Genomic DNA, 27,460 nt, shown 5'->3' with positions numbered 1-27,460 from the left:
CTTCTCAGAGGTCCATGCAAAGATAAAAGGCCTGTGGCTGGCCAAGTTTGAAGATGAATGTAATTTGGGTGCTGTCATTGAATCTCCAAATGATGGTAACATACTACAAGTGGGACGCACAGCAACAAATGACTGGTGCCAAAGTCATGGCCTTAAGTTAAATGCAAAAAATGTATTATCAAACCATTCGGCAAAAACATGGCCTTTACTGATTACCACATCAACGGCAACTCCCTAAGCATGCAACCAGTGGTGAGAAACCTGGGTACACAGGTTGACAACAATCTCACATTCGACCAAAATGCAGTGGCAGTGGTCAGAAAAGCCTTTTACTTTGTTCATCTCATAAGTAAAGGGATTGCATCCAGAAAAATGGAGGGTATTACCTCTCTGTACTCCTCCCTCATTAGGCTAATAAATGAGTACAACGCTTTGTTTGGTATGTACCTCTCCAAACACCTGCACCAACATGGAAAGGACACAGAAATACCTCATAAAGACAATTCATGGCCTCCAACACCTGTCCAATGGCTCCACAGGCACAAATCACTATAATTCTACTTGGTTTCCTACAGATTGCTCGGAGGTGATCTGTGTCTTGCCTTCAAGGCAATCTCAGACCCTGCCCTACTAGACATGCTCTGTATCTATAAGTCTTATTCTTTGAGCATTACCCAATCGAAAGGCCTAAATCTAATATGCAACATTAACAAAACCTGCTAGAGAGACAGGTTTGTCTCACAGAGACTGCCCCGTCTCTGGAATAGACTCCCCATACACGTCAAACAAAGTATGTTGCTGACCTTCTAAGTACAACCTTGATGATTGGATGGGAAACCACAAGTTTGTCCCAGGGGTTCCACCTGTGTCCCTCACTGACAGGAGTGACAGGTGCTGACTGAGGGTTATTTTTGGGGATAAACTCTTGGCTACACTTGTAAGTGTCCCGGGGCCATTAGCCTAGTAACCTCCTATGATCTTATGATCCTATGATCCTATGGATCCTTCTGGTGTAGCACCTACAGCCGCTATAGACCCGAGGTTAGCCACATCCTCTGTTGCTGTTGAGGGCTTCTCAATGGGCAAGGGAGAATCACTCTTTTTGGTCGTGGGACAGGGAACAGGAAAGACTCTCTGTTTAGTCTGAATGCTGTGACCATCCCTGGAGGAGCTGCTGCTGCCATTAGTAACACTATGGCCTTGGTAACTGTTTCAAAAAAGTTAACTAGGTTTAGGAGGCAGGATCCGCCATTAACAAAGCCGAACTGGGTAGGGTCCAGTGTTTGGAGGTTCCCAAAGTCGTTGTTTATGAGCTCCATGATGATGCGCTCCATAGCTTTGCAGACCAGGCTAGTCAGGTTTATAGGGCGATAGTTCCCCGGATCTGTTGTGGCACCACCTTTGTGGAGCGGGATAACTGTTGCTGTACACCATTCCTTGGGTACATAGCCTGTGGTAAGGCTGAGTTTGAGCAGTGAATTTAGGTGAGGGTTTAGTTCTTTTTGGAGCTCGTGTAAGATGCAGCCTGGGATACCATCCGGACCCATTGTTGCTGTGTTTTTGGCTTTGGAGAGGGCTGTTTTCACCTGCGTGTCTGTGATGTCTGGGGCTCTACATTCTTCTGGGATGGACACGAGCCCTTTTGGGAGTGGGGGTGGGGTAAAGTTTGCACTGAACCTGTCGGCCAGGATGTTGGCAATGTCAATTGCTTCAGTGTATTTTTTGCCATTTTGCACTAGCTCAGAGCAGATCTGAGAGTTGCCACCCAGGTTCTTGACATAGCTAAAGAAGGCCTTGTGGTTATCTTTAGAGTCTTTGGCAATTTTTCTTTCGAAACTGGCCTTGGATGATTTTATGAGGGATCGTAGTTTCTTGCTAATACTGATCAGGGATGCCTTTCCTTTTTGGGATTTTGCTTTATCATGTAATAATTTCCTCCTTCTGTTGCATAGCTTATTTATGGCCAGGGACCACCACACTGGTTTCCTCTTTTGGAGGAGTGAGTCTTGGTTTTACTTGGGATGGCTCAATCCATGCATTCCTGTAGGTGCTCAAAGAATGCATTTGTAAAGGATTCTGAGATTTGGGCAGCATTATCCTTTAGCAAGTGGACTTTGAAACTTTCCACCTCGGTCTTGTGAAGTGTGAAGTTTGCTCTTGAAAAGTTTTTCACAGTGGTTTCCTTGACTGGGCGTGGGGTCGGGATGTGGATGTCCATTGTGATTAGTTTATGGTCTGATCTTACCAGCGAGGGGTTTACCTCTGTTGTGGAATACTGGTCCCCCATGTTGGTGATGATCAGGTCCAATATGTTTTCACCTCTTGTGGGCATGGTGACCAGTTGTTCCAGGGCATTTGAGTTTATAAACTCTAGGAAGCATTGGCTAAAGGAGTTTGTACTTGAGTAGTTTTCCCAGTCAATGTTTGGGTAGTTGAAATCACCCAGTATCATGGTGTTTGGTAGGATCTTCATATTTTCCAATGTTCTCAGGAATGCTGAGTGGGGGTCCTGAGACATGGTGGGTGATCTGTAGCAAGCTATGATCTGAAAAGCAGCTTTGCCCACTGTTAGTTGCACATGGATGGTCTCCGAGGCCTTGTGCTGTGCTACTAACCTGGAGGTATGGGTATCCCTTATGAAAATGGATACACCCCCTACTTTTGTATTTCGGTCCGGGTTCTGGGGCCAAAAGGTATGGTATGAGTTGTAGCCTGGTAGTGCTGGGGTGCTCTCTGGAGCCTTGAACCAGGTTTCTGTTACTGCACAGATATCAATTTTCTCCATGCTGAGGAGTGCCTCGAGTGCATGCATTTTGAGGTTTAGATGTCTGGCTTGAGTAGCATTACACTTGATGCGACATAAAACAAAAAAAAACAAACTAGTAAAAAGTACAAGTAAGACGCTACTTGGATCCACGAGACAAGAACCTTTTAACCTTTTATTACACACAAAGAACTGAGCGCTTTCACCCACCTCCACCGTGGGTTTCTTCAGAGTTAATAAAATACAGGAGCAGTTACTAATTTATACTAAACAAATGAACTATGAAAGCCAATCACCTTATAGGACATTATCCAATATACCTATCTGTCTGATTAATTAATTAAAGGTATATATCTGTAAATGTTAGAAGTTCGAAAAGTTCAATCAGATAGCCATTGTATGGTTGTATAAAAATCACTTATAAAAACATTTAAAATTCTAAAGGATATATGTATACCTTAGTAAGAAATGAATAAATAAATACTTTATATGTAAAATATATATATATATATCTCTTGTGTGTATATATACTTTTCTATAACCTTTTACAAGTTTACCTAAATTTATCAACAAAAAATATATACAATAAATACAATAAATGTGAAAATTCATAATGAAAAAGGTCATAACATAAAAAGTATTGTTACTACCTCAATAAATAGTGACTTGAAATGTACATACCTACAATAAAAAATTCACATAAGAACACCATTTCTAATGTAAAATCATGTGAAATAAATACCAAAATACATATGTATAAAAAAATCCAATCTAAAAAGTTTTTTTAAAAAGTACACAATGTCTAAAGATGGCAAAACACAAATGTCTATATAATATAGGATTTCATTTTTAAAAAACTTGAAATAGATACATGTTCATTTAGTCCTGGCTGCTTACAAGCATTTAGCCTAAGCTGCCATAAACATTCTTTGCTCTCAAGCAGTGAATTTAAATCACCGTCACTGTTCCCATTCATTTCTGGTATCCTATCTATTACAAAAAATAAAAACCTCTTAAAATCTTTGCATTTTGTACTGTGCATATATAGGGAACTAGTAACCTTCTTGTTTTTGATATCCCTATTGTGCTCACTTATTCTTTCTCTTAACTTTCTTATAGTTTTTCCTATATAAAATGCAGAACACGACAGGCATGTAGCTAAGTATACAACTAATTTTGTGTTACAATTTACATTTCCTGGACATCTAAGTGTCCTATTGTAACCGTGTAATGTAACATATGGCCCATCGTTAATATATCGACAACTTTTACAAAAACCACACTTTCTCATTGTTGAGCTTTTAAATAAAATACTACTTTCAAAATAGTTTTTCAAATTTCTTCCTCTACTAAAACTATAGAAGGTGTAGTCCCTATGTACTGTAAAATTTCTGTTTGATTGACAAAAACTTTTTCGTAACATTCCCTAATGGTGTTAGTAAAATCATTTATGTTGTTACTATAAGGGACTATAAATGCTCCTACCCTTCCATCGTGGTTTTTTCTGTTTTCATTTTTATTAAGGGTACCATATGTCAACAATGGTTTAAAAGTGTCCTTCCTTTTATTACTCACTTCACCCTTAATACCCTCGACTAATTTTCTTGGGTACCCTCTTTCTAAAAACATATTTTCCAACTTTGTTAATTCCTTATAAAATTCCGTATCTTCGGTTATTATTCTTGATAGCCTCACCATTTGCCCTTTTATTAAATTTCTTTTCTGAAAATAAGGGTGACAGCTGTCAAAATGCAAATAGGAGTTTGAAAAAGTTTTTTTACGATATATTGTAGAATTCAGATTTCCATTCAATTTATAAATTTTCAAATCCAGATAATCACAACTCTCATATTTCATATTGTATGTGAATTTTAAAAATGTGGTACTACCTTCTAAGTATTCTATAAAATTATTCAGTTCCTCTTTATTTCCCTTCCAAAATATCAATATATCATCCAAAAATCTAAGGTATAAATCTATTTTTGACCAATAAGTACTTTCAAACACTTTTTGCTTCTCCCACATGGCTAGAACTAAATTCGCGTATATGGGGGCACATCTGGCCCCCATTGCCACTCCTGCACATTGTTGGTAATATTCTCCTTCGTGCTGGAAGAAATTGTTTTTTAGTATCATTTCCATCAAATCAACAAGAAGCTTTCGTTTTACTGTGTGAAACTTTCCAAAACCTCCAAACTATTCTCAAATAGTTCTAAACCTTCTGCCAAGGGAATTACTGAAAATAAACTGATAATATCTATTGTCACTAAATGAACATCCTCCAATTTCTCATTTTTGTAACTATGAAGCAGTTCGAGGCAATGCCATGAATCCTTTAAAATATACTTAATGTTTGCTACTATTTCCTTACAATTTATATCCACATAATGAGCTATAGCTTCCATTTTTGACTGCTTTGCAGACACTATAGGTCTAAAAGGGGGATTAGAGATGCTTTTGTGTATTTTGGGTATACCAAAAATTGATGGCGTCAATGGATATTCAACTGATAAGTACTCAAATTCGGCCTTGGTAATCATTCCTTCCAACAATAAATCATACATTTGCCAATCCACTTTTGTGTATGCCTTAGTTACATCATACCTTGCTATTTTCTTATAAGTTGTCTCATCACTCAACATAGCACACATTTTGTTATTGTAATCCAGTTTAGCCATCAAAACCACCCCTCCCCCTTTATCAGGTTTCATGACTCTCATTTCATCAGAAGCACTCAACTCATTTAAACAAAACCTTTCTGCTTCTGTTAAATTATCTTTGGAAATATTACTATCCTTCCATGCTTTCCTAAGTTGCACTTCACAAAACATTTCAAACAAGTGCACTATAGGATTATTTGGTGGAATAAATGTACTAGACCTTCTTAGTGTAATATTTTTTATATCAGTACCAATATTATTATCCAGTTTTTCTTTAAAATAAATTCTAAGATTTAATCTTCTCGTATACATTTTTAAATTCAGTAATATTTTTCCAATATCCACTTGATACGTAGGGATATATTTAAAACCTTTTTTAAAAAGTGTAAGGTAACTACTGTTTAAAGTTTTTGCTGTATAATTATACATTGTAAAATTACCTTCTGTAATGATCTTACATTCACCATTTTCTTGTATATAACTTTGGTTTTGCTCAAAAATATTTATTTCTTGACTACTCGACATTGTGTTAAAAAAATGTTCATTACTGCACTCATGTTCTTGCACATGCAGTTCATTTGTAATCACAATATTTCTAAAATTATTTTCTCTACTGCTATCTGCTGAAAACCTAGCATTAATGCAGTCATATTCTGTCACTTCATTACATTCAAAGCTATCAACCACCTCCCTTGTTTCACAAATCTTTAATGCTGAAATACCTTTGTTTTTATTGGTGACAGCCTGTGTAACATCTAAGGGTACATTTGTTGTATTAAGGGGTACACCTAAACAATGTAAGTTTGTCCCTTCATTTAATAATGATATGTTTGCCCCCTGTGTCTCCCCCCTCCATTGTATTGTTGAATGTAGTTTTGATTCTGCCCCTGATAACGTTCTCTCAAACGTTCTGATCTGCGGAGCACAGGTGGGTTTGTCTTTTGAGCCTTGCCTAAAAAAGGCACTATGGGGGTGGTAAGAGCCTTGGCCAGTATTCGAAAGCCTAAGGGCGACAGGTGCAAGCCATCTCTGGCGAAGCAGCGTGGCTTGTCAAACATGTCATCCCAGGCTGACAGACACTGGATCCTCTCTGAATGACACCAATAGCTTAGCAAATTGTTAAAACAGATATTTTTTTCTTTATACTGTGGCATCATTCTTGGTGAGGGCAAGATGCTACTCAGGGTCAGGGTCATACCGGCCTGGGCTACATGATCAGAGAGCTCCTCTATGTCTCTTTTCATGTAGTCCAGGGAGGTACAGCTCAGGTCGTTCACACCAACATGTACAATGACATAGTCATATTTGTACTTGTTTTGGAGTGACCTGAGTGCTTGTGTTATGTGGTGGATCCTGGCACCCGACAGGCAGCTTACAGTAACTTTCTCCTTGTTCAGTCTAGTGAGTGGAATGTCAGTGTGCCTGACAATAGAGTCACCTATTACTAGTGTATTGGGTGTGTTACTTAGCCTTAAGGGCTGTGGTTGTGTGGCACACTGACTTTGTGAAGTAAGTGATACGTGGTTGTTGTTAGAGGGTGGAGGGTGCGTGGATGTCTGCTTTGGTGGTCTCTCCTGCTTAGGCAGATTTTTATTTAGAGCCTCTGAGTACGTTTTTGTGTACTTATGTGTGTTTGCTGGTGTAGATATGACAGGCGTGTGTGAGACTGGTAGTGTGGTGCAAGTGTTTCCCTTCTCCTCCTGACTGACTGTTCCAGCCTTGGGTTGAGAGAGCTTGGCCTCCAGTTTGGCTGTATAGTTGCATCTCTCACATACATGTGTGTTTGTTGGAAGGAGGAGAGGGTTGTTTGTGTACATGAGGCAATTATAACATTGCCTCAAGATACCCAGATTCACCAGCTGGACTGGAGAGTACACCTGAAACTGCCCTTTGGACATGTCTGTACGGATAAATGAACTGCTTTACTGATTGTCCGGTAGGGACGAATGGGGAGCCTTGTACAACTGTTTATTAAAGGGGGGGTGTAGTGTTAGCATTTATTAGTGCTTACTGAGAGCTTAGAGCAAGTGCTGGACTGTAAAAGGAAGGTTAGAGTGCTTTAGTTGAGAGTTTGACTAATTCCAAGGGAAAAAAATTGAAGAGCAGACTTTGCGGAGCCTGGAATAGTTTAACCTTAGCTAACCGGCACTGTGTGGTGCGCAAAGACACGCAAAACCGTGCAAATGCGGGTTTTAAAGCAGGGAGATGAAAGAGATAGAAATTAGCCCAAGACTGCCAATAAACTACTATTTGCTGGGCTGAGACCACTCCTCCAGGGACAGATAGGCTGCTCAAAGCTCGCCACTCTCACTGGAGAACAGAGAAACTTCTTCCTATCCAAGTAAGGATATGGGCAACACAGGAACTTGTACCACAGCCCTGAATTCAGCAGAACCTGAAAACTGGATTATACTAACTTAGAAAAGGCGGGAAACAAGAATATTTTTTTTTCTTTTTTTTTTTGGAGAAAGTAAAGTAAACTTACACAAAAAGCACTTTAAATGCTTTGAACAGGCTAGCGCACTTGACTGTGTAGCCTACACAGTTAAACAACATAAAAAATGACTTAAACGACTTTAACAGTGCAAACAGCAAAAAATAGTATAGTATGGAGCAAAAAAATAGATTTTTAGAGCACAGAATGCTAGAAAATCGCTTTTTCGGTGGAATTAGCAGTCACAGGAAAAATGCAGAGAAAAAATACTTAATCAGTTGAAAGTCACTCTTTTGTCCCATACCTCTTAACTGTACAGATTTTCGCAAAATGTCCAGACTTTTGCCTCATATTGTTGGTCCATTTTTCATAAAATTGTGTTTTATTGGCAAATTAGTGGCAAATCATTAAAGAGTGAAAAAAGAAAATGAGACATTTGACTTTCAGACTTCATACCCTTAAGAAAATTCATGCTAATGCAAAACCTGTTATTCTATCTCCTTTCTAAGTTTGGAAGAGCAATATTTAAAATGGTCCCTATTTTTAGTCCTTTGTCCCACTTTTATTTACGGGGTTGTCCAGATTTCCTGCTCTAAGAGGCTGAGAGGTATGATTATGACTACAAACTCCAATACATTAGTTTAACAGTAAAGAAAAATCTCAAATAAATATTACGTGAAAGACACAAAAGTATAGCCAGTGCAATTACTAATATATTTCTTATCCTGCAAGCTGCCTGTGAAGAGTGCAAAAGTAGCACACAGAAGGTGATAAAAGGTAAAGTCATGGTTAGAAGACTGTACAGGATACAGTAACAGCAACAATGTGTAGACGACCTGGAAAATAAGACAGCAATTATACTTGAAACTGAATGACATATGTTAGTCAGGATCCAGATTTCAAGGAAATGCAAGACTGGAGAAAAGATGAGGCCTTTGAAATATTCCACACTAGACTAAATAAAACTGCAGCTTCTGTGACAACACGTCTCATTATGCTGAAGAATTAACAGTCAATATGATGAGGGAACAGTTTTCACTTAGAAGTTTGCAGTCAGTGGACTTCTAATAATGGGAAGTCCAGTACATATTAAGATATAAAACACTTCAGGTAAACACTAGAACTGTTGATAGACAAACAACAAATTTCAAGACACTAAGCCATTTAACAAAAAGACATAATATTTCAGTAATTATAATAGTGTCAGATGAATATGATACCTTGCCAGTATCATGTCTAGTCAGTTTGAATGACTGTTTCCAAAGTACTATAATTTTTGACTGGCTCTGGTAAGATGTTTGCCAAGTTCGGGAATTCATCTACCAGTGTTTTCACTTGGTATTCCTCTAAACCAAAGTATATTTTTCTCAAATTACAATAGTTCAATGCAGGAGAATTATCGGCCTCACAGAACTGCACCTGAAGTCACCGGTTTCATTGTGCCGAATCTTCTAACTTGGTAAAACGTATAAAACTCACTTTAGAAAACCTTGGAAAGTATTCTGCTGGATAACAGAACCACCAAAATAAAATAAAATAACAACTGACCATGACCTATGAACACACACTTTATTAAAAGACTTAGTGCCTCAGCCAAAAGCCTTCCAAGAGTAAAGAACACATAATACACAACCATTTAAATACCCCCAATGTGCCCCCAATGGACTGTCTAACTTTTTATTTTTTATGTCCCTGTTATGTTCTTGAAAATGTGCTTTAAAAGACTGACCTGTCTCACCAAAATAAAATAAACCACAAGTGCATTTTAATGCATATATTACTTCGTCAGTGTTACATGTATAACTTCCATTCAAATAGAACTTAGTACCATTAATATCAGGAAAAAATCTTACTATATGCTTGCAAATAGAACATTTATTACAAGCAAAAGTGCCCATGCTTAGGGGGAACATTAACATCTAAAGTGGCCTCTGGTGGTAAAAAATTATTATGTACCACCATATACATTTTTACCTCTTCTGTAAGATATAGTTACATAATCCTGAAGTATATTTGCTAGCTTTTTGTCCCTAAGCAGCATAAGCCAATGCTGTTTCCCTTCTTTAACTATTTAATCAGTCAGGACATTATATGTTGTGACAAAATACACTTCTTTCCTATTCCCATTATTATTGTTTCCTTACAACACTCGTTTCAGAAGGCAGGTGATATGTATTACCACTCAAAGTGGGAGTACCAAAATGTTTGTCCAACACTTTTAGACTAGAATCCAGTACTGTCTTTCTATCATATCCCCTTCTAATAAACAATTCTTATCATATTTTGTATTTCTTTCCCAAATATACTATCTGAACTACACAACCTATTAATACGTAAAAACTCATTATATGGTAACACAGACATCAGGTTAGGTGTGGCGGATGTCAACTTGTACCATATAAGAACAGGTTGCCATTATTCAGATTTTTATGTATGGTAGTACAAAGACTTCACCTATATTGCCTAATAGATCAATATCTAAAAGGGGTACCTGTCTTCCTATTTGTATTCCATCAAATTCTAAGGAAAAATTATTCACCTGTATATCCTGTAGAAAATGCTGAGCTTCAGAAATATCCCCATCACATAGAAAAATTAAATCATCAATATATCTAAAATATTTGATCACATATAACTTAAAAAAGGACGACTATGTATGTGGTCAATTTCGAATTTAGCTATTACAATATTGGGATACAATGGGGCAAAAGCTGCCCCCATGATTATATCCTGCAATTGGTGAAAAATCTCTCCATTAAAAACAAAATAATTATTTTTAAAACAAAAAACAACTAATTCTACAAAATAATGTGATAAAGAACTATCCTCGAAGAAGTAAAATAGAGCTTGAACTCCTATATTATGCTTAATATTAGTGTAGAGACGTTTTACATCTAGGTTCAGCCAATACATGGTGTCTTTCCAGACTATACCTTTAATCTTATCTAAAAGTCCTGACTGTCCCTTATATATGGAGGAATCTTAATCACATATGGTTTTAAAAATGAATGTAAAAAATACACATATTATTTAAAAAAATACTTTTCTGCAGAAATAATAGGTTTGGCACTTATATTATCAATACCTTTGTATGTCTTGGGCAAACAATAAAACAATGCTATACATGTGGTAGCAGTAGTAAATGTTTTTATGTAGATCAGATTTAGTAAAGCATCCCAAACAGAAGCCCTTCTTTAACACAGTGAGATATTCTTCCATTGCTGTGTAGTATTTATTCACATCACATTTTTCATAAACATCAGTATTATTCACATGTGTATAGCAAATCCCAATATATTGCGCAGGATTCATAATTACAATCTGATTCCCTTTGTCAGTCTTTAGTGTGTTCATAGGTCGTGGTCAGTTGTTATTTTATTCTGCTGGATATGTCTTGAGTTTTGTTTGTTTCACATTATATTCAGCAGCAAGAACAATACATACCAGTAGTGTATCTATTTGTGTGTGTGTGTGTGTGTGTGTGTGTGTGTGTGTGTGTGTGTGTGTGTGTATATATATATATATATATATATATATATATATACACACACACACACATATATATATACATATACATATATATACATATGTATAGATATATATATACATACACATATATATACATATATATATATATATATATATATATATACACATATATATATATATATATATATATATATATATATATATATGGCTCTAGGACTATTGCACGAAATTATGTTTCCGCGAAACGTAAATGGCTGAACACACTTTAGCTAAAGTGCTTTTCACTGAAAAAGCACTTTTGCTAAAGTGTGCAAAAAAAAAAATTAAAAATAAGAAAACTGAAAAAAAACCCACATTACTCACATTTACGCAGAGGGCAAGCCCCTCAGCACCCCTCATGTGGGGGGCTGTGACCCCCACACCCCTCTACTTTTATATTCTCACTCTGAGATTGCACTACAGTGGGAAAAAGGGAATATTTCCTTCTCTCCACTGTGCTGCAATCTCAGCAACAGCCATTTCCCCACATTTTTGTAGTTTTTTAGCACATTTTCACTTAAGTGCTTTTTCGATGAAAAGCACTTTCACAAAGTGTGCTCAGCCATTTTACTTTCGGTGAAACGGCAGTTCGATAAGCAGTATGTATTCCACATAGATATATATATATATATATATATATATATATATATATATATATATATATATGATCTACTTCGGTAGATCAAAATGCCATAACACGAAATTTAGAAACCCAAGACAAAAAGATCACAAATGAATATCAATGAAATTTAACAATGCCAAAACTTTTAAAAATCAAAACACCTAATACACATGTCTGGAAGCACTCATAGGTTTTGAATGGAGATCATGCTGCAGTTAGAAGAACAGCTTCTTCATTTAAATATATCATGCAAGGGAAAAATTTTCCATTTTTAATGACTGTAAATAGGGATCGTGGAACAGTGAGGATCGAGAAATTTACCCTTTTCCCCACTATGGTGTGATCTCAGAGTTGGTATATAAAATATGCAGAGGCTGATGGGGTACAGGGATATATTTTTTAAGTGATGTGGTTAAATGTAGCGGTTGTTTTTCTGATTTCCTCTCGATCTCTGAGTGCCTCTAGACATACGCATTAGGTGTTTCGATTTTTAAAAGTTTTGGCATTGTTAAATTTCATTAATGTTTTCTTGTGGTTTTTTCATCTCAGGATTCTAAATTTAGGTATTATGGTATTTCGATCTACTGAAGTAGATATATACATACATACACTACATATTAAAAAATCAGTCAGAATGTACACTACTGTTAGAATCCTAAAGAGAATCTAGACATTTTCTTGTTTGCTCCTTCTACAAACATTGCCTTTGAAACCTTGGACACATAATGGTATTAGCAGGCAACTTCAATTTTTTTTTTTCATTTTCTGGCCTGGTATGTAAATGTCAACTAGATCTCAATGGAAATTTTAAGCTGTTGAACTTTATCCAAAGTGATTGGTTAACAAAGAGGCTAAGAGAGCATTTGCAGTACAGTGTTAAAGAATAAGACATCAGAGAAGCTCTATCAGCTTCTGAAAAGTGACTCAGCAGATGACATATAGAAACTCTATCAGGTTGCAAGACAAAGACAAAAAATCAAAGAAAATATTCATTAAACACCATTCATGAGGGATGCCAGCAAAAACCTGCTCACCAGTCCATAGGACATCAAATACAGATTAAATGCTTCCAGCTGCTTCTGAATGAAGAAAAGCCCACATAAACTGCATTACTCCATTCACAGCCTGTGATTAAAAAGGAAATAGAACACATCTTTCAAGAAGTAAAAATATCACTAAGGAAAATGAAGTCAGGCAAAACAGCAAGCTCAGATAAAGCCATAACAAATGTGACCAAGATGTTGTTTGAGTTACGGGAGATAAGGTTTCTGAGGATTCTCCTTGTGGCATGGAGAGAAAGGTGTATCCCAGATGACTGGAGAATAAACATTCTAGAGCCATTGTACAAGTATAAAGGGGACATCCACAAATGTGGGCAGTACAGAGATATCAAGATCCTAACTCACTACATAAAACTTCTGGAGAAGGTGATGGATAAACAGTTATGCAGAGTAGTAGAAATTATGATGGGAGATGAGCATTTTGGATACAGATCAGGATGCAGCACAACTGACATGATGTTTGCAGTGAGACAGATAGTAGAGAAGATACTAGACATGTGGAAAGAGTCCATTCCACTCATGCCTAGAGTTAGGAAAAGCATATTACAAGGTCTCAAGAAAGCTGATTTGGGCAGTCCTATGATGGTTCGATGTCTCGGATTCATTTATAGTACCAGTGCAGACAAATGTGCAAGGACCTGATCATGACACAAGTAGGAACAGTGTTCATATCCACAGAGGGCTTCCTAATAGAAGTGGAAGTGCATTAAGGTTCAGATCTAAGCCCATTGCTGTTCATACTTGTGTTGGACTACATTAGCAAACAGGTCAGAGGGGATAGAGCAACAAAGCTGTTGCATGCAGATGATGTGGCATTACAAGCAGACTCTGAACAGGAACATCAGCAAATGATAAAGAGTTGGAATGAAAAACTAAAGACACATGGGATGAATCTGAGCAGAAACAGTTGTCATGGCAGCAAACGGGAGAAATCAGAATGGAAGAAAATCTGAGGCAGAAGGGAAAATAGTGTTACAGGTTAACACCTTCAAGAATCTGGAAAGAGTGGCTAAGGAAATGGAAAGCCTGAATGAGGAGGTGCTGCAGCCAAACAGCACATAGTGTTCGAGGCAGAGTGTAACACAAGAATTCCAAAGACGCGAAAAATTAAGGTGTTCAAAAACACTGATGTGACTAGTACTTCTGTATGGCACAGAAACCTGGGCAGTGAAGGGCAGTGGAAGAAGCTTGAGGTGATGGAGATGAAGTGCTTCAGATGGGTGGCAGGATGCACACTGTGGGACAAATGAAGAAATGAGAACATCTGAGCAGAGACAAAATAACCCCAGTTGCAGATTAGGCCAAAGTTAAATGATTGCAATGTTTCAGTCATATGTGTTGAAAAGTAGATGACAATTTGATAAAAAGACTTAGAGACAGGAAGTAGGCAAGAGGAAATGAGGACATTCAGCCAAGAGATGGATAAACTGTGTAAGAGAAGACCTGTGATAGTCTGCCATGATGGATGAAGAAGTTAGAAGACTGGTTCTGCATCAGGAGAGGTGGTGACAGCTGATGAGACCCCATGACTCCATGTAGAAACATGGGAGAAAGGGTTGTTGATGCTGATGATGCTTATGATTATGATTGAACAATTTAAGAATTTTTCATGACAGATACTTTATGCAAAATAAATTAACCGGACATGATTGCTGCCCTCTTTGGTACCCACATTTGTTAAGAAGATGCAACTCACATCATTCAGTCATAAAAATATCTTAATTCCTTTAGTGTATCAGATATCATATAGCCCTTTTCCAACAAAATCTCAAAAGGTCGGGTCCAAGGTTTTAAGAGAAAAAAAATGATCTTGCTACACAAACGCAAGCACTACTATTCTCATCTTAGCTATTCCTTTACTCTGAAAACTAAGTGAAAAGGTTACATTGCTTGGTGGTACTTCTTTTCTTATAGCCAAGAAAGACTACTTGACATATATTGACAATATGAAAACATGGAGGAGATGAGTGCAATAAATTCTGCTTACTGGGCTCATTTTTATTGGATACCTCACTCTTTTGAATAGGATTAACATAATCCTTTTAAACAACCAGGGAAAGAACACTGTATTTGAAAAAAATGGAGACATTCTCTTCTGCTTTCAGACTCCTGTTCTCCTTGAACACAGATTACTCAGACATATTCTAAAAGCAAACACCTCTGTCTCCAAGATGTAGCATCAAGTTCATGGACATTTGCACAACATCTGCAGTTTTGAAATAATGCCAGTGCAGGCAAAGTGCAAATGACAAAACTCAGGAACATAACTTGCATATCATTCTGAAACATAACTCAAGCAGAAAGAAAGTACAGTTTTGTACCTACCATAAATGTAGATGTTCGAGGATTCCCTTGCTGCAGTCCTGACAATTGGGTATAGTCCGCGTCCCAGTCGGCCCGAATACCAGAGTATAAGGCTGACGTCGGTCATGGCGCCTTAGACTGACGTCAGTACGTCAGGGTACTAATGCGCATGACCGACGTCATTTCCTCAGTCTTTTCTTGCCCCAGATGTCAGAAGACCCAAAAGACAAGTCCCAAAACAACCTGCACCAAAAACATGTACAATATATACAGTAATAAATACAAAAATATATGCATGTAAACTCACCTACACAACCACCCTGAATCACAGAGGGAAGGAGGGAGGGTAAGGGAATCCTCGAACATCTACATTTATGGTAGGTACAAACCTGTACTATGTTCTTCGCCTTCCCTTGCTGCAGTCCTGACAATTGGGTAGAATCCCAAAGCAGAGGTAAGGGAGGCTGGCAAATTATAAAGTAGCAGGAGCTGACAACATGCCTTGTAAAACAGCTGTGGCAAAACCAGCTCTAGTCTTAGAGTATATAGGCAGGTGATAATGCCTAGAGAAAGTATGCACTGAACTCCAAGTAGCTGCTTCCAGAATATCCTTAGTTGCCACCCCCCTTAGAAATGCTGTTGAAGTGGCAGTAGCCCTAGTGGAATGAGGCCTAATCCCAGCTGGAACCTCTTTGCCATGATGGGAATAACAAAATGCAATGCAAAAGCCAATCCACCTAGAAATAGTTTGTTTTGACACAGGCTTGCCCTGTGAACTCAAGGCAAAAGAAACAAGTAACTGTTGAGACTGCCTAAAATCTTTAGTCCTGCTCAAATAATAACGCAATTGCCTGTGTACATCTAAAGTGTGCAAAATCTTTTCCCCTTTATTTTGAGGATCTGCAAAAAACGTAGGCAAATGAATAGTTTGGTTTAAAGCCACACTAGAAACCACCTTAGGCATAAAGGAAGGATTAGTACGTAATGATACCCTGTCCTTATGGAAAATCAAAAAGGGCTCTACTGCCATAAGGGCCTGCAACTCAGACACCCTTCTTGCAGAAGTAATAGCCAACAGAAAAGCAGTCTTCCATGACAAATATTTCAATTCAGCAGTAGCTGCAGGCTCGAAGGTTGTAGAGTAAGTTTTTCCAACACAAAATTGAGATCCCAAGCAGGAGTAGGAGCTCGGGGTCTTATATTCTTTGCCCTCTAAGAAACTGCTTGAACAAAGGATGCGAAAACAAAGGTGGGTCACAATCATAGTGAGCTGAAATTGCTGCAGCATGAATCTTTATGGAAGAGAAGGACAAACCTTTGTCCAATAATTCAGTAAGATATTGAAGAGCCACACTCAAATTAGGCTCTGAAATCTCCAAATTCTTTGCTGTACTCCAAAATAAAAATCTCTTCCATTTTACACTCTCCTAGTACTAGGCCTTCTAGCTTCCATAATCACATTTAAAACTTGTTGAGGAAGCTGAGACCTACCATGCTTCAACACAGAATATGCCAAGCTGTGAGATGAAGAGATTGAAGCTTGACATTGAGCAGATGACCGTCCTTCTGAGATAACAGATGAGGAATCAGAGGTAAAGGCCATGGAGGCTTCTTTACAAGACTCCTTAGAAGTGGGTACCAGTGTTGCCGAGGCCAATCTGGAGCTATCAAAATCATCCTTGGCCTGTCCTGTCTGACCTTTAGTAATACCTTTGGAAGAAGAGGTAGAGGTGGAAAGGCATAGACATGAAGGTTTTCCAACTGAAAGACAGAGCATCCACTTTCCAAGCTGTGTGATGAAACCCCTTTGTGCAATACTGTGGCAGCTGGTGGTTTAGTGGAGAAGCGAACAGATCTATGTCTGGAGTTCCCCATGACACTGTCAATTTTGAAATACATGAAGATCCAGTTTCCACTCGTGGGGATCCATGATTTGTCTGCTTAATACATCTGCTAGGGAGTTCTGTGCTCCTGGCAGAAACCTTGCCTGAAGAGTCAGTTGCAGGCTAGTCTCCCATAAAATCATTGCTTGCCTGCATAGAGGATAAGAATGTGTTCCCCCTTGCTTGTTGATGTACCACATGACAGTTGTGTTGTCTGTCAGAATCAACACCTGCCCTGGAAGAAGTAAGTCCTTGAACGCCATCAATGCAAACTGGACTGCTAACATCTCCTTCATATTGATATGTAGATGCTGTAGTCTGGCAGGCCACTTGTCCTGTATCCACTTTCCATTTAGATGAGCTCCCCAAGCAGTGTCCGAGGCATCTGTCGTTAAAATCTGACTCGCCTCTGGCCGGGTCACAGAGAGTCCCTTGTTTAGGTGACATTCCTGAGCCCACCACAAGAATTCCTTTTGAAGGCAAGGTATTATTTGAATGACAGTGTCCAAATCTTGGCAGTGCTGTGTCCATACATTTTTGAGATACCATTGCAGCTTCCTCATATGCAGTTTGGCATTGGGAAGCACCAGAATACAAGATGCCATGAACCCTAATGCTTGAAGGACTGTCCTTGCAGTCAGCACGGACTGATGAGATAGTTGATGGAAGTAAAGTGACAGACTCTTTTGTTTGTCCGGGGTTAAAAGGCCATCTGGGCTGCTGTATTCAGTCTCACACCCAGAAAGCACATGTCTTGAGAGGGTACTAGACTGGACTTTATTTCGTTCACAGAATACCCTAGGCATCTTAGCACTGCTATGACATATTCCAGATGCTGTAGAAGGTGTTCCTTTTCTTGAGCCAGAATCAGGCAGTCGTCCAAGTAAGGATAAATTTGAATGCCTTGAAGCCTGAAGTAAGCTATCACTGGAGCCAGAACCTTTGTGAATACTCTGGGCAGTAGATAAGCCAAAGGGCAATGCAGAGAACTGATAATGAAAATCTCCAGTTGAAAAGATACTTTCTGCAACTTAGCCTTATGGGCACATGAAGGTAAGCTTCCTTGAGATCCAAAGTTACCATCCAGTGATCTTTGCCCAGCAGAGGTAACAGTTGCTGTAACGTCAACATCTTGAACTTGGGAATGTCCAGATAAGTGTTGAGGATAGATAAATCCAAAATTGGTCTCCACGTGTTCCCCTTCTTTGGTACTAGGAACAGGCGAGAATAAAATCCAGCCCTTTCTGATACAGGGACTGGCTGAATAGCCCTATCTGAAGTAACTGAGAAACTTGCTTGTGAGCCTGTTTTCTTTGTGGAGGAGGAACATCTGGCATGCCCTTGAAAGCGGGCATTGTGTGGAAATAAAATCTGTACCCGTGATGAATGATATCCAGCACCCATCTGTCTTGAGTGATTAAATCCCAATTTTCTTTGAAAAGAGACAATCTTCCTCCCAAAGGAGCTGCCAGACGAGAGTCCACTGGCAGCTGAAAAGGCAGGTCATTGGTTCTGCTTACGAAAGGACTGACCCCTGCCCTCACCAGAAGTCTGAGCAGGTGAACTGTCTGATCTAGGCCTAAACGAACCTTGAGCCCTGCCCCTACCACGTCTAGACCTACCCCTAGACTGGGAACCATAAGCAGGATATGTCCACCCCTTAGCAGGCCAATTTCTACTAAACTGGAGGCTGCACCTGCAAAAATCTTTAACAGTCTGCATAGACTTAGCTTTGTCCTCCATTTTCTTTAAAACTGCTTCCACAGGCGGTCCAAACAACACATCAGACTGTAAAGGAGCATCCAAAATCCTGGTCTTAACATGCTCAGCTAAATTCTGATCCTTCAACCATGCATGTCTGCGAAGAACAGAACTAGTAGCAGCCACCCTCGAGGAGGCCTGAACAGCATCAAAACCACACTGCAAAGAATGCTTACCCACTTGTTCAGACACATGAACCAAATCCAGCAATTCTTTACACTCAATACCTTCCGCCAAAGCATCCACCTTAGATTTCAATTGTGAAAGGAGATAATTCTGATATTTCAGCATATGAAACTGACAATTCAACGCCCTCATGGCTAGAGTGGAAGAAGTATATACTTTCTTACCCCACCTATCCAAAGCCCTTGCCTCTTTATCAGAGGGTACAGGATTTTTAACCACAGAAGCTTTAACACCTTTAGGCCCCTGAGAAACAGTTTCTGGGTCCGCCCTGGGACTCTTAAACAAATACTTATGAGCGGCACCCTATAATACCTATCAGGCTTAACAGGAGCAGGAGGCAAGGAATCAGGGTTCAGAGAAGCCTCTGCAAAACATCCTCCACCACATTCAACACAGGAGGAATAGCTAAGGGCCTATGCTGGGGCAAAACAAGAATTCCCTAAGCCTTTTTCTGGAGTCAGAGTAATCTTGGCCTTCCCATTTAAAGTGCTCCCTCATGGAGTGAAGAGTCTCTGAAAATGAAAAATCCTCAGGAGGAGAAGCTGAAGGAGTGGAATCATCCACATCAGAATCAGAATAAGTAGGAAACTCTTGCAAGTCTTCCACAGAAGACTCTGAAGCCTGTGAACACTGTTCAAAACTATCAAACTCCTGTTCCACCCTAGGCCTCTTATCAGGTGGGGGCATAGAACCTCTAATCAGAGTAATCAAATCTTCTGCCATTTTAAGCATATGTTTCTTAGGCACAGAGCCGAAATGCTAGGAGAAGCCCCTACAGAAGCTGAACTTGGCCTTCCTCTAAAAGAAGCTTTGGCAACAGAAGGAGAGGCCCTAACTACCTTGGGAAGAGAGGGAAGAACAGCTACCTGAGAAGCCCCTCAGCCTGGCCTACCTCCTGAGAGGGCACATCCTGTAACAGTAAAGTATCTGCCTGAGACTCCATAGAGACTCCTGGCAAAACCTCTGGCTCCCCTGAGCCTTCTAAAGGGCCGGGGTCCGGGACTGCGGTTCCTCACCCTAGACTTCACTGTTTTGTCCTTGCGCTTCTTAGATGAAGCAGGCCGGAGCATCCGACGGCATAGTATAATTGCAACGCTTCCCAAACACTAACCTAGCACAATCAAGCCTCCTCTTAATAGTGCGCTTGTTAAATCTAGCACAAGAGCGGCAACCAACAACGTCGTGCTCAGGCCCTAAACAAGGTATACACAATGTATGATAATCCCTATGCGGTATCTGTTTCCCACAAGAAATACAGTTATTCACTTTTTCTGACATCCGGTTAAATACTGAAGCAAGAAAAAACCAAAATGTTCTACGGGTTACTTAGCCAACTCTGAATTCGGTCTGAAACTCCGGTTTCGGAAAATCTCAGAACGCCAACCTGCACTCGCAAAATTGCTTCTGCATCGGACCATGCGGCAAAAAAGACTGAGGAAATGACGCCGGTCATGCGAGTACCCTGACGTACTGGCGTCAGTCTGCCATGACCTCTGGTATTCGGGCCGACTGGGACGCGGACTATACCCAATTGTCAGGACTGCAGCAAGGGAAGACGAAGAACATCAATTAAGTGGCAGTAATAAAAACAAGCCGAAAATAACAGAAAACACAGATGCACCTAAGACAGAAAGCTCTCATCTGTAGTACATGCATAACCAGACTTTTGCTGCAAAAGAGGGTACATAGTGCATATTTTTAACCTCACTGTGTGGTAGACTGACATCATATCACTGACCCCTCTATGGTATATTCTCCATACTTTATTTACTGTTGCTACACAGATAACTATCGTGTCATACCTACTTAATATTTAAAGGTTTGTCCAAAAAGGAAAGTATGCCAAAATATTAAAGAAGCTTGCTTAAGTGTATGCAAGATAAACAATTCTATATCAGAATAGCTGACTGTTCTTTGGTGAACTTCTTTTTTTGCATTTCCTCATGGGTAGAGAATACCATCTTACTGGCCTTTACAGCAACATGCCATACATAGTGAGAGAGTCCCATCCATGTGGAATATTTTAGGATGACCTTGTTTCTGTACCCGGCTTACTTATAACTTCACTGTGCCGAGCATCTGAGATGCTTTACATCTGACATTGCCAAACCCTCACAGCTGACCAGTGATACTGGTAGTGTAGATACGAGAATTAACAGTTAACAGGCTGAATAGCGAAACATATGTTGTACTATGAATGATTATGGGTGGTCAAAGTAGTCTGCCTGTAAATGTTTCCATTTAGCATGATACATGTAAAGTTATATATAATGAAAACAACTTATTATTGTATCAGATGTGCCTGAAACATTTTGTGGAATATCACATTTGGTTTCTGTGTTATGGCCATGCTAGCTTAACTGATGATATATGATACAGTGATAATATATGGTATTAGTATATGGTTGATCATATGCAGGATGTCTTTAAGAGTCCAGCTGCATTCAGAGTGGCAGTGGGTTTTGTTCATATTTAAAATTCACACACACTTTTCCAGGGGTCAGACTAGCTACCCTCCACTCTTTCAGCTGTTCTGCTAAATATGCATTTAATACATTGGTCGGTGGCACCCAGTGGGTGCCACTGTTGTTCATTGACAGCTACTCTACTGCACTGCCAGTGTTTTGGAATCCGGCCAAAATTATGTTTACATATTTTCTCTTTTGGTTGCTTCCACAACCAGCAATGGTATAAAAATATAATTGCTGACTGCTGACTTTCTAGTTTTTCATTTTATTCCTGTATCTTTGTCTAGCAGTGTACCTTTATTTCTTCATCAAGTTGCTTCTTCATCTCATCTACTTGCAATATCAGTACCGATTTTGCTTTGTTTAGCTGGCTGCATTTGGTTTCCTTCTCCTCCACTTGATGTGTAAGATCACTACATTCCACTGGAAAAGTAGAAAGAAAAATACTTTTATGAAGCTTCATTCAGAAGACAGTTTAAATAGCTCTGAAATTTCATGATCCATAAGCTGTTGAGGTAAGTATACAGACTATGCATTCTATTCAGTCCTGCTAACAGAAACACTTAAAACAATGGAGCTTTTTAATAAGTGGGAATGAGGCCTGTAAGATGGCTCTTGCCTCATAGCAGGAAGCTGGTGAAACCAGGTGGTTATAAAGCAGTTTTGTATAACAGTGGGAGAGACAATGGGACTTAATATGCCACTAAGCACATCCAGCCTTATGTAAACATTATGCAAATAAAAATTCATATTTAGAAATGCCAAATATTTTCTTTTATGTGGTAGGAAATCCAGGAAGTATGCTGCCACTCTATGTGGTAAGACTGCATGCCAGAGCTGTTTCTTCCGTTTTGCCCAGTGACTTCAATGGTATGCTGGGACCAAACACAGTAGAATGCTGAGACTGATGAACCTATGACTTTCCTATTACTGCAGGAGGAAGTCACATCAAAGGCACAAATATACTTTAAGATAACCCATACCGTGCAGAAGTTTACTGTTTGACTGCACACCATACCTCTCAACTGCACAGATTTTTGTAGAATGTCCCTGGTTTTGTTTCATATTTTTGTCCTGTCCACCATATGTTTTTTGATTTTCTGCTAAAACACTGTGGATTACAGTAAGTCAATAATGTCAGATGTTACTAGGTTCATAGCTCATATTGTTTAGAAAATCTATGTTGATGTAAAAAAACTGATGTAAAAAAAAACTGTTGTTCTGTTACACCTGCAAGTGTATTATAGTAATATTTAAGCAATGGCCAAGATTCGGGGTCTTTTCCTCACATTATTTTTGGTTTGTCCAGAACTTTTTTAAAAACATCTTTATTAATATCACACATTGCATACTGGCAGAAGTACACAAAGTGAAAGCAAACCATTGAGACAATTCATTTACCTTTCTGCACATTATATAAATATGAATTTGGTCTTAACATTACACAGATTGCTCAAGAACTACCTTACCTGAAATATTCCTCCTCATGAACATTATTATGTATATACTGTTTCCTTTTCTAAAGGTCCCACCTCCATTTTTATCTCCTTCTACACAATTCAATAATTCTATTACAGTTAGTTTGCTTTTAATTTCAATTTCTTCATAACTGCTTTTTCATCAGCCAACAGCATTAAAATCAGTAGAGCCTTACTGCGTCTAGGAAATTCAATTTCTATATCCCAGCTCAAAAGAATGATTTCCTCAGTTGAAATAATTTTTTCCCTCAACATTTCTTAAATTAATATAATAAGGAATTTATAATAGTTAACTCATTGTATCACCCCCCCCCAAAAAAAAACATATATTCTCAGGTACCCCACTCTTTCCCATCATACCTCCAGCAATTTTTGTCCACTTGTAGAAAAATCTCTCTGAAATTTACTTTGAGTATAAAAGTTCCTATGAAAATACCTCCATGCAAAACTCTTAAACCTTCTAGATTTTGTTGTATATTTGGAGTCATACGAACACCTTCCCATTATTTCCTTGTATATTGCATTTTTAATGTAATTTCCCATTCATTATGTGATTAATTCTTACAGATATCATGCATTATTTTACATGCCCTATTAATTATCCCATTTTTAACACTACTTCTGTTCTAGATTCAATTTTAAACTCAACTGGAGCTGGTCTTTCATGTAACACTTCCCTATTCCTTTCTCTATCTGTATACTGTGCTATCAGTCCCTGGCAGGGAAAGCAGAACTCAATCCACACCCACACTTCTGCTTGGCCTCATCCTACTCTATGACTTTTCCTTCCCAAGTTATTTGCTCCAAGTACCTTGATTCCTTTCCTAATTTTCACCAATAAATGTGTGCTTCCTCTTGACTATTTTCTGTATCTTGACTTATAGTCATCCCCATTGGTGACATTTCTTTTCTCCATTACCATATTAGTTTTCAAAATATTTTAATTTACTTTCTACATCTATTTCTCTGTATGGTTGTTACTTTTTCTCTTTAAGTGCCTGCATCCAAAATCCTACTCTCTCCTTATTTTGTGAACTTCCCCCACTTCAACATCATTTCTTTCCACTTTGATTTATGGACTTTGGCTTGTGTTATGTATATGCACCCTACCTGTTAAGCACTAAAATATCCCTTCAAATTGGGGAATCCTATACCACATTGTTGTGTGGGGTGAAAAAATGGATCACACAACTCTTGCCCTGCTTCTCTCCCAAACAAATTAATTAAATTATTTATTACTTATGGTCCATAGTTTCTCCCCAGCTGATAAAAACGTGCCTCACCTGAATACAATACTAAAGGGACTAAAATATTTTCAGTGCTTCTACTGTACTATTCATACCCACTGTTAAGAGCTTCCATCTTCTCATTGCTTGTTTTATCTTTGGTTTATTCTCTTATCACACATCTATAGCTGCCATAATAGAATCCCTTTTACTCCACGCACACAAATACTTTACCTTTTCATTTCCCCATAAATATGGGTATTGTTGAACTGAATCATTTAATGTGTGTGAATATAATTTATTGCTATAGCCTTTGTCTAATACTCATTTATTTTATATTATGAAAAAAAACTGAAACTGTCTCAAAAAGTTTCATAACATCAAAATATGCTGTTCTGGAATTATCAAATACAAAATAATATCATTTGCAAATATGGTTAATTTTTCCTGTACCATAGCAGGTACCATATTTGTGAGACCCTTCCTTTCTTTGGCAATGTCTCTAAACATAAGGCAAATCACAAAAGAAGAAGTGGATACTCCTGTCTGGGTTTTCTGCTTAAACCCACCTTGTAAGACAGGAGTCCTCTCACCTTGCTTCTTACCTCTGACCCTTCGTATGTCTTACTAATTAACCCTATTGTTCTAGAAGGAAATGTAAATGATGGCATTGCACTAGTCATACAATCCCAGCTACCTCTGCTGAATGCCTTCTCTGCATGAAGACAAGTCAGTAATAATGGGGTCTTCTTGCACTCTGCTTTTCTTTTGGATTATCATTGTTCTATTTATGTTGTCAAATATTTTTCTCCCTCCACAAAACTATATTGATCCATATCTATCAGTTTTGTCAACACTTTATCCATTCTCTTATGTATTATAGACATAAACACTTTATAATTATGGTTCAAAATTGAAACCGATCCATATGAAGTTAGAATTAAAGATCTATGCCCTCTTTGAGTAGTGCAGCCACCAAAGCTTTCTTCCAAGATATTGATTTTGGCCCTCACTTTAAAATATTATTAAACAAAACCTTCCAGATCTTTATCACTTTTCCCCTCCTATCTTCCAAATTTCCACAAGAATACCATCTGTTACTGGAGATATCGCCACTGATTGATTATACATCACAATTTTTTCTCACATCCTGTCCCATTTTAGCAATGAATTCTTGCATCCCATCTTCCTCTAACCTGTCATTATTAAGTCTTCTATAAATGTTTTATTCATGCTTTTTTTCTTGGTTTCCATCATTCCTCTGCTCTATGCAGATTTTAGTAGAATTTTTAAAATATCTCCAATACTGCTCTGATCTCTGGTACATTTTAATTTCATAGGGTCCCTTAGATTGGCAATGCCCTTTCTATTTTCTGTTGCCTAAGTCTTTGTGCTAATAGTTTTTGTGCTCTGGTGCTATTATCAAATCAAACTTTCCTTTCAAAACTCATGCATATCAGCCAGATACTCTCTTATTAATATTTTATGCATTGTTATTAAGCTTTTAAAATGTTTAGTATGAACGTATTAATTATAAGTTGAAATATTATTTATGCTTATTGCACTTTAGATAGGAGAGTTTTTGTCATGATGATTAATTCAGTTATTTAATTATTCAATCATTAACTGGTTGCACTTGTATAAAAGTATCTGCCTTGTGTATGTATTTTATCTTAAGAAGCATACACTTGATATTAAAGATTTGGAAGCAGATCGAACAGTTTGGCTTTATTTTGTTTGTGTTCATTTTTTTTAAAACTTGAAGGTGTTCCTGCTAGTAATTTCATATTTTCCATTCCAAATATTCTCATATGTTTCTCTAGAAATCTGCCATCTTTTTTTCACTTCTGGATCTCCATGAAACTTCATTATTGCATATCAGATTCCAGTTCCTGCCCATAAATAATATTCCCTGCAGGTAGCTAGTTCCCGCTCCCATATTTCTCTTAAGCTCTTAATAGCAGTTTTAGATGGAATATAAATACATGCCGTTGTCCTCCACCTTCCTTGCCAATAACTCCTTATTATCACCAAGCTACACTTCTTGTCTTTCTTCTGCTCATCTATCACTATTGGAGCCTATCTTGCAACCCGTATGATGACCTTTCTTTTCTTTGTCCCTGATACTTTTCTGAATAACCATTCTGGAATCTTTTCTTTACCAAATTCACATGCTGATTTCTAACTGTGTCTCCTGTAAGATTACTATGTGTACCTTACACTTCTTAATATAATTCAATACCCTTTGCTTCTTGTCCAAGCTTACAATGCCATTCACATTTCATGATATGACTGATAAGGCACTCATTCTGATAAGATGTTATTACTTTCATATATTCTCCTATATGACAGTTTTGTTAACATATCTTTCCAACTAGCAATTTACATGTACGCAGTAGTGATTGGCAGGCTAAACTTTTATGTAATTCCAGCTTCTAATCACTGTTTAGACCCGTGTCACATTTCCCAGACTTTGTTTCAATAAAAACATACAAAAATGCAAATTTTCATTTTAAACCACATAGCCCTTTTAGCTCACACATGTATGCATTTTCCAAAAATTAAAATTAGAGCTCCATATATGGGCAGATGCCCCAGATAAACAGTTGTACCCACAGACTTCACCTATTCTAAAGTTAGGTTTAATAATGCTGACAACACACGCTAGATCCTGTTTCCCATTCTGCACCTGCACCATCCTCCCTTGTCTCTTCTCAACTTGCCTCCTAGATTTGAAAAACAACTTTGATATTCTCATTTAAATGAATTATAGCCTTAAGAAAAAGTGCTCTGGCTATTATTACAGGAAAAGCTGTTTGTGTTGTTATGATTCAGACTCAGGTGGTTATTTCTAGCAGGAATGTAAATGGTTGTATTCTCTGCAATAAAACAGACCATTTATTTTCACTATGCTGCTTGTCACTTCTTTAAGTACTAATTTTAACGTTTCATCATACAAGTACCTCACAGTTTACGGTTCAGTCTTTTCCTGATTTATTACCTATGTCTGCTGACTTTCAATTTCAGAACTGCACTAGCAGTTAAAAGAAAAGTACATTCATACTTTAATCACTGTAATTAGCAA

At 38.2% G+C, this 27,460-nt stretch overlaps 1 protein-coding gene across 1 annotated transcript in view; it reads right to left on the bottom strand.

Moving 5' to 3' along the window:
• LOC122788697 (myosin-16-like) overlaps positions 1-27,460 on the bottom strand; it is a 949,629-nt gene that overhangs the window by 335,563 nt on the left and 586,606 nt on the right. The window contains exon 11 of the mRNA XM_044055593.1: positions 21,967-22,094. Coding sequence (XP_043911528.1) covers positions 21,967-22,094 — 128 coding nt within the window. The remainder of the gene's footprint in view (positions 1-21,966; positions 22,095-27,460) is intronic.

The sequence above is a fragment of the Protopterus annectens genome, chromosome 14.part0, assembly GCF_019279795.1.
Source record: "Protopterus annectens isolate FY-2018-M chromosome 14.part0, PAN1.0, whole genome shotgun sequence".
NCBI lineage: Eukaryota > Metazoa > Chordata > Ceratodontiformes > Protopteridae > Protopterus > Protopterus annectens.
The sequence above is the reverse complement of the archived record's forward strand: the minus strand, read 5'-3'. Positions and strand labels throughout refer to the sequence as shown.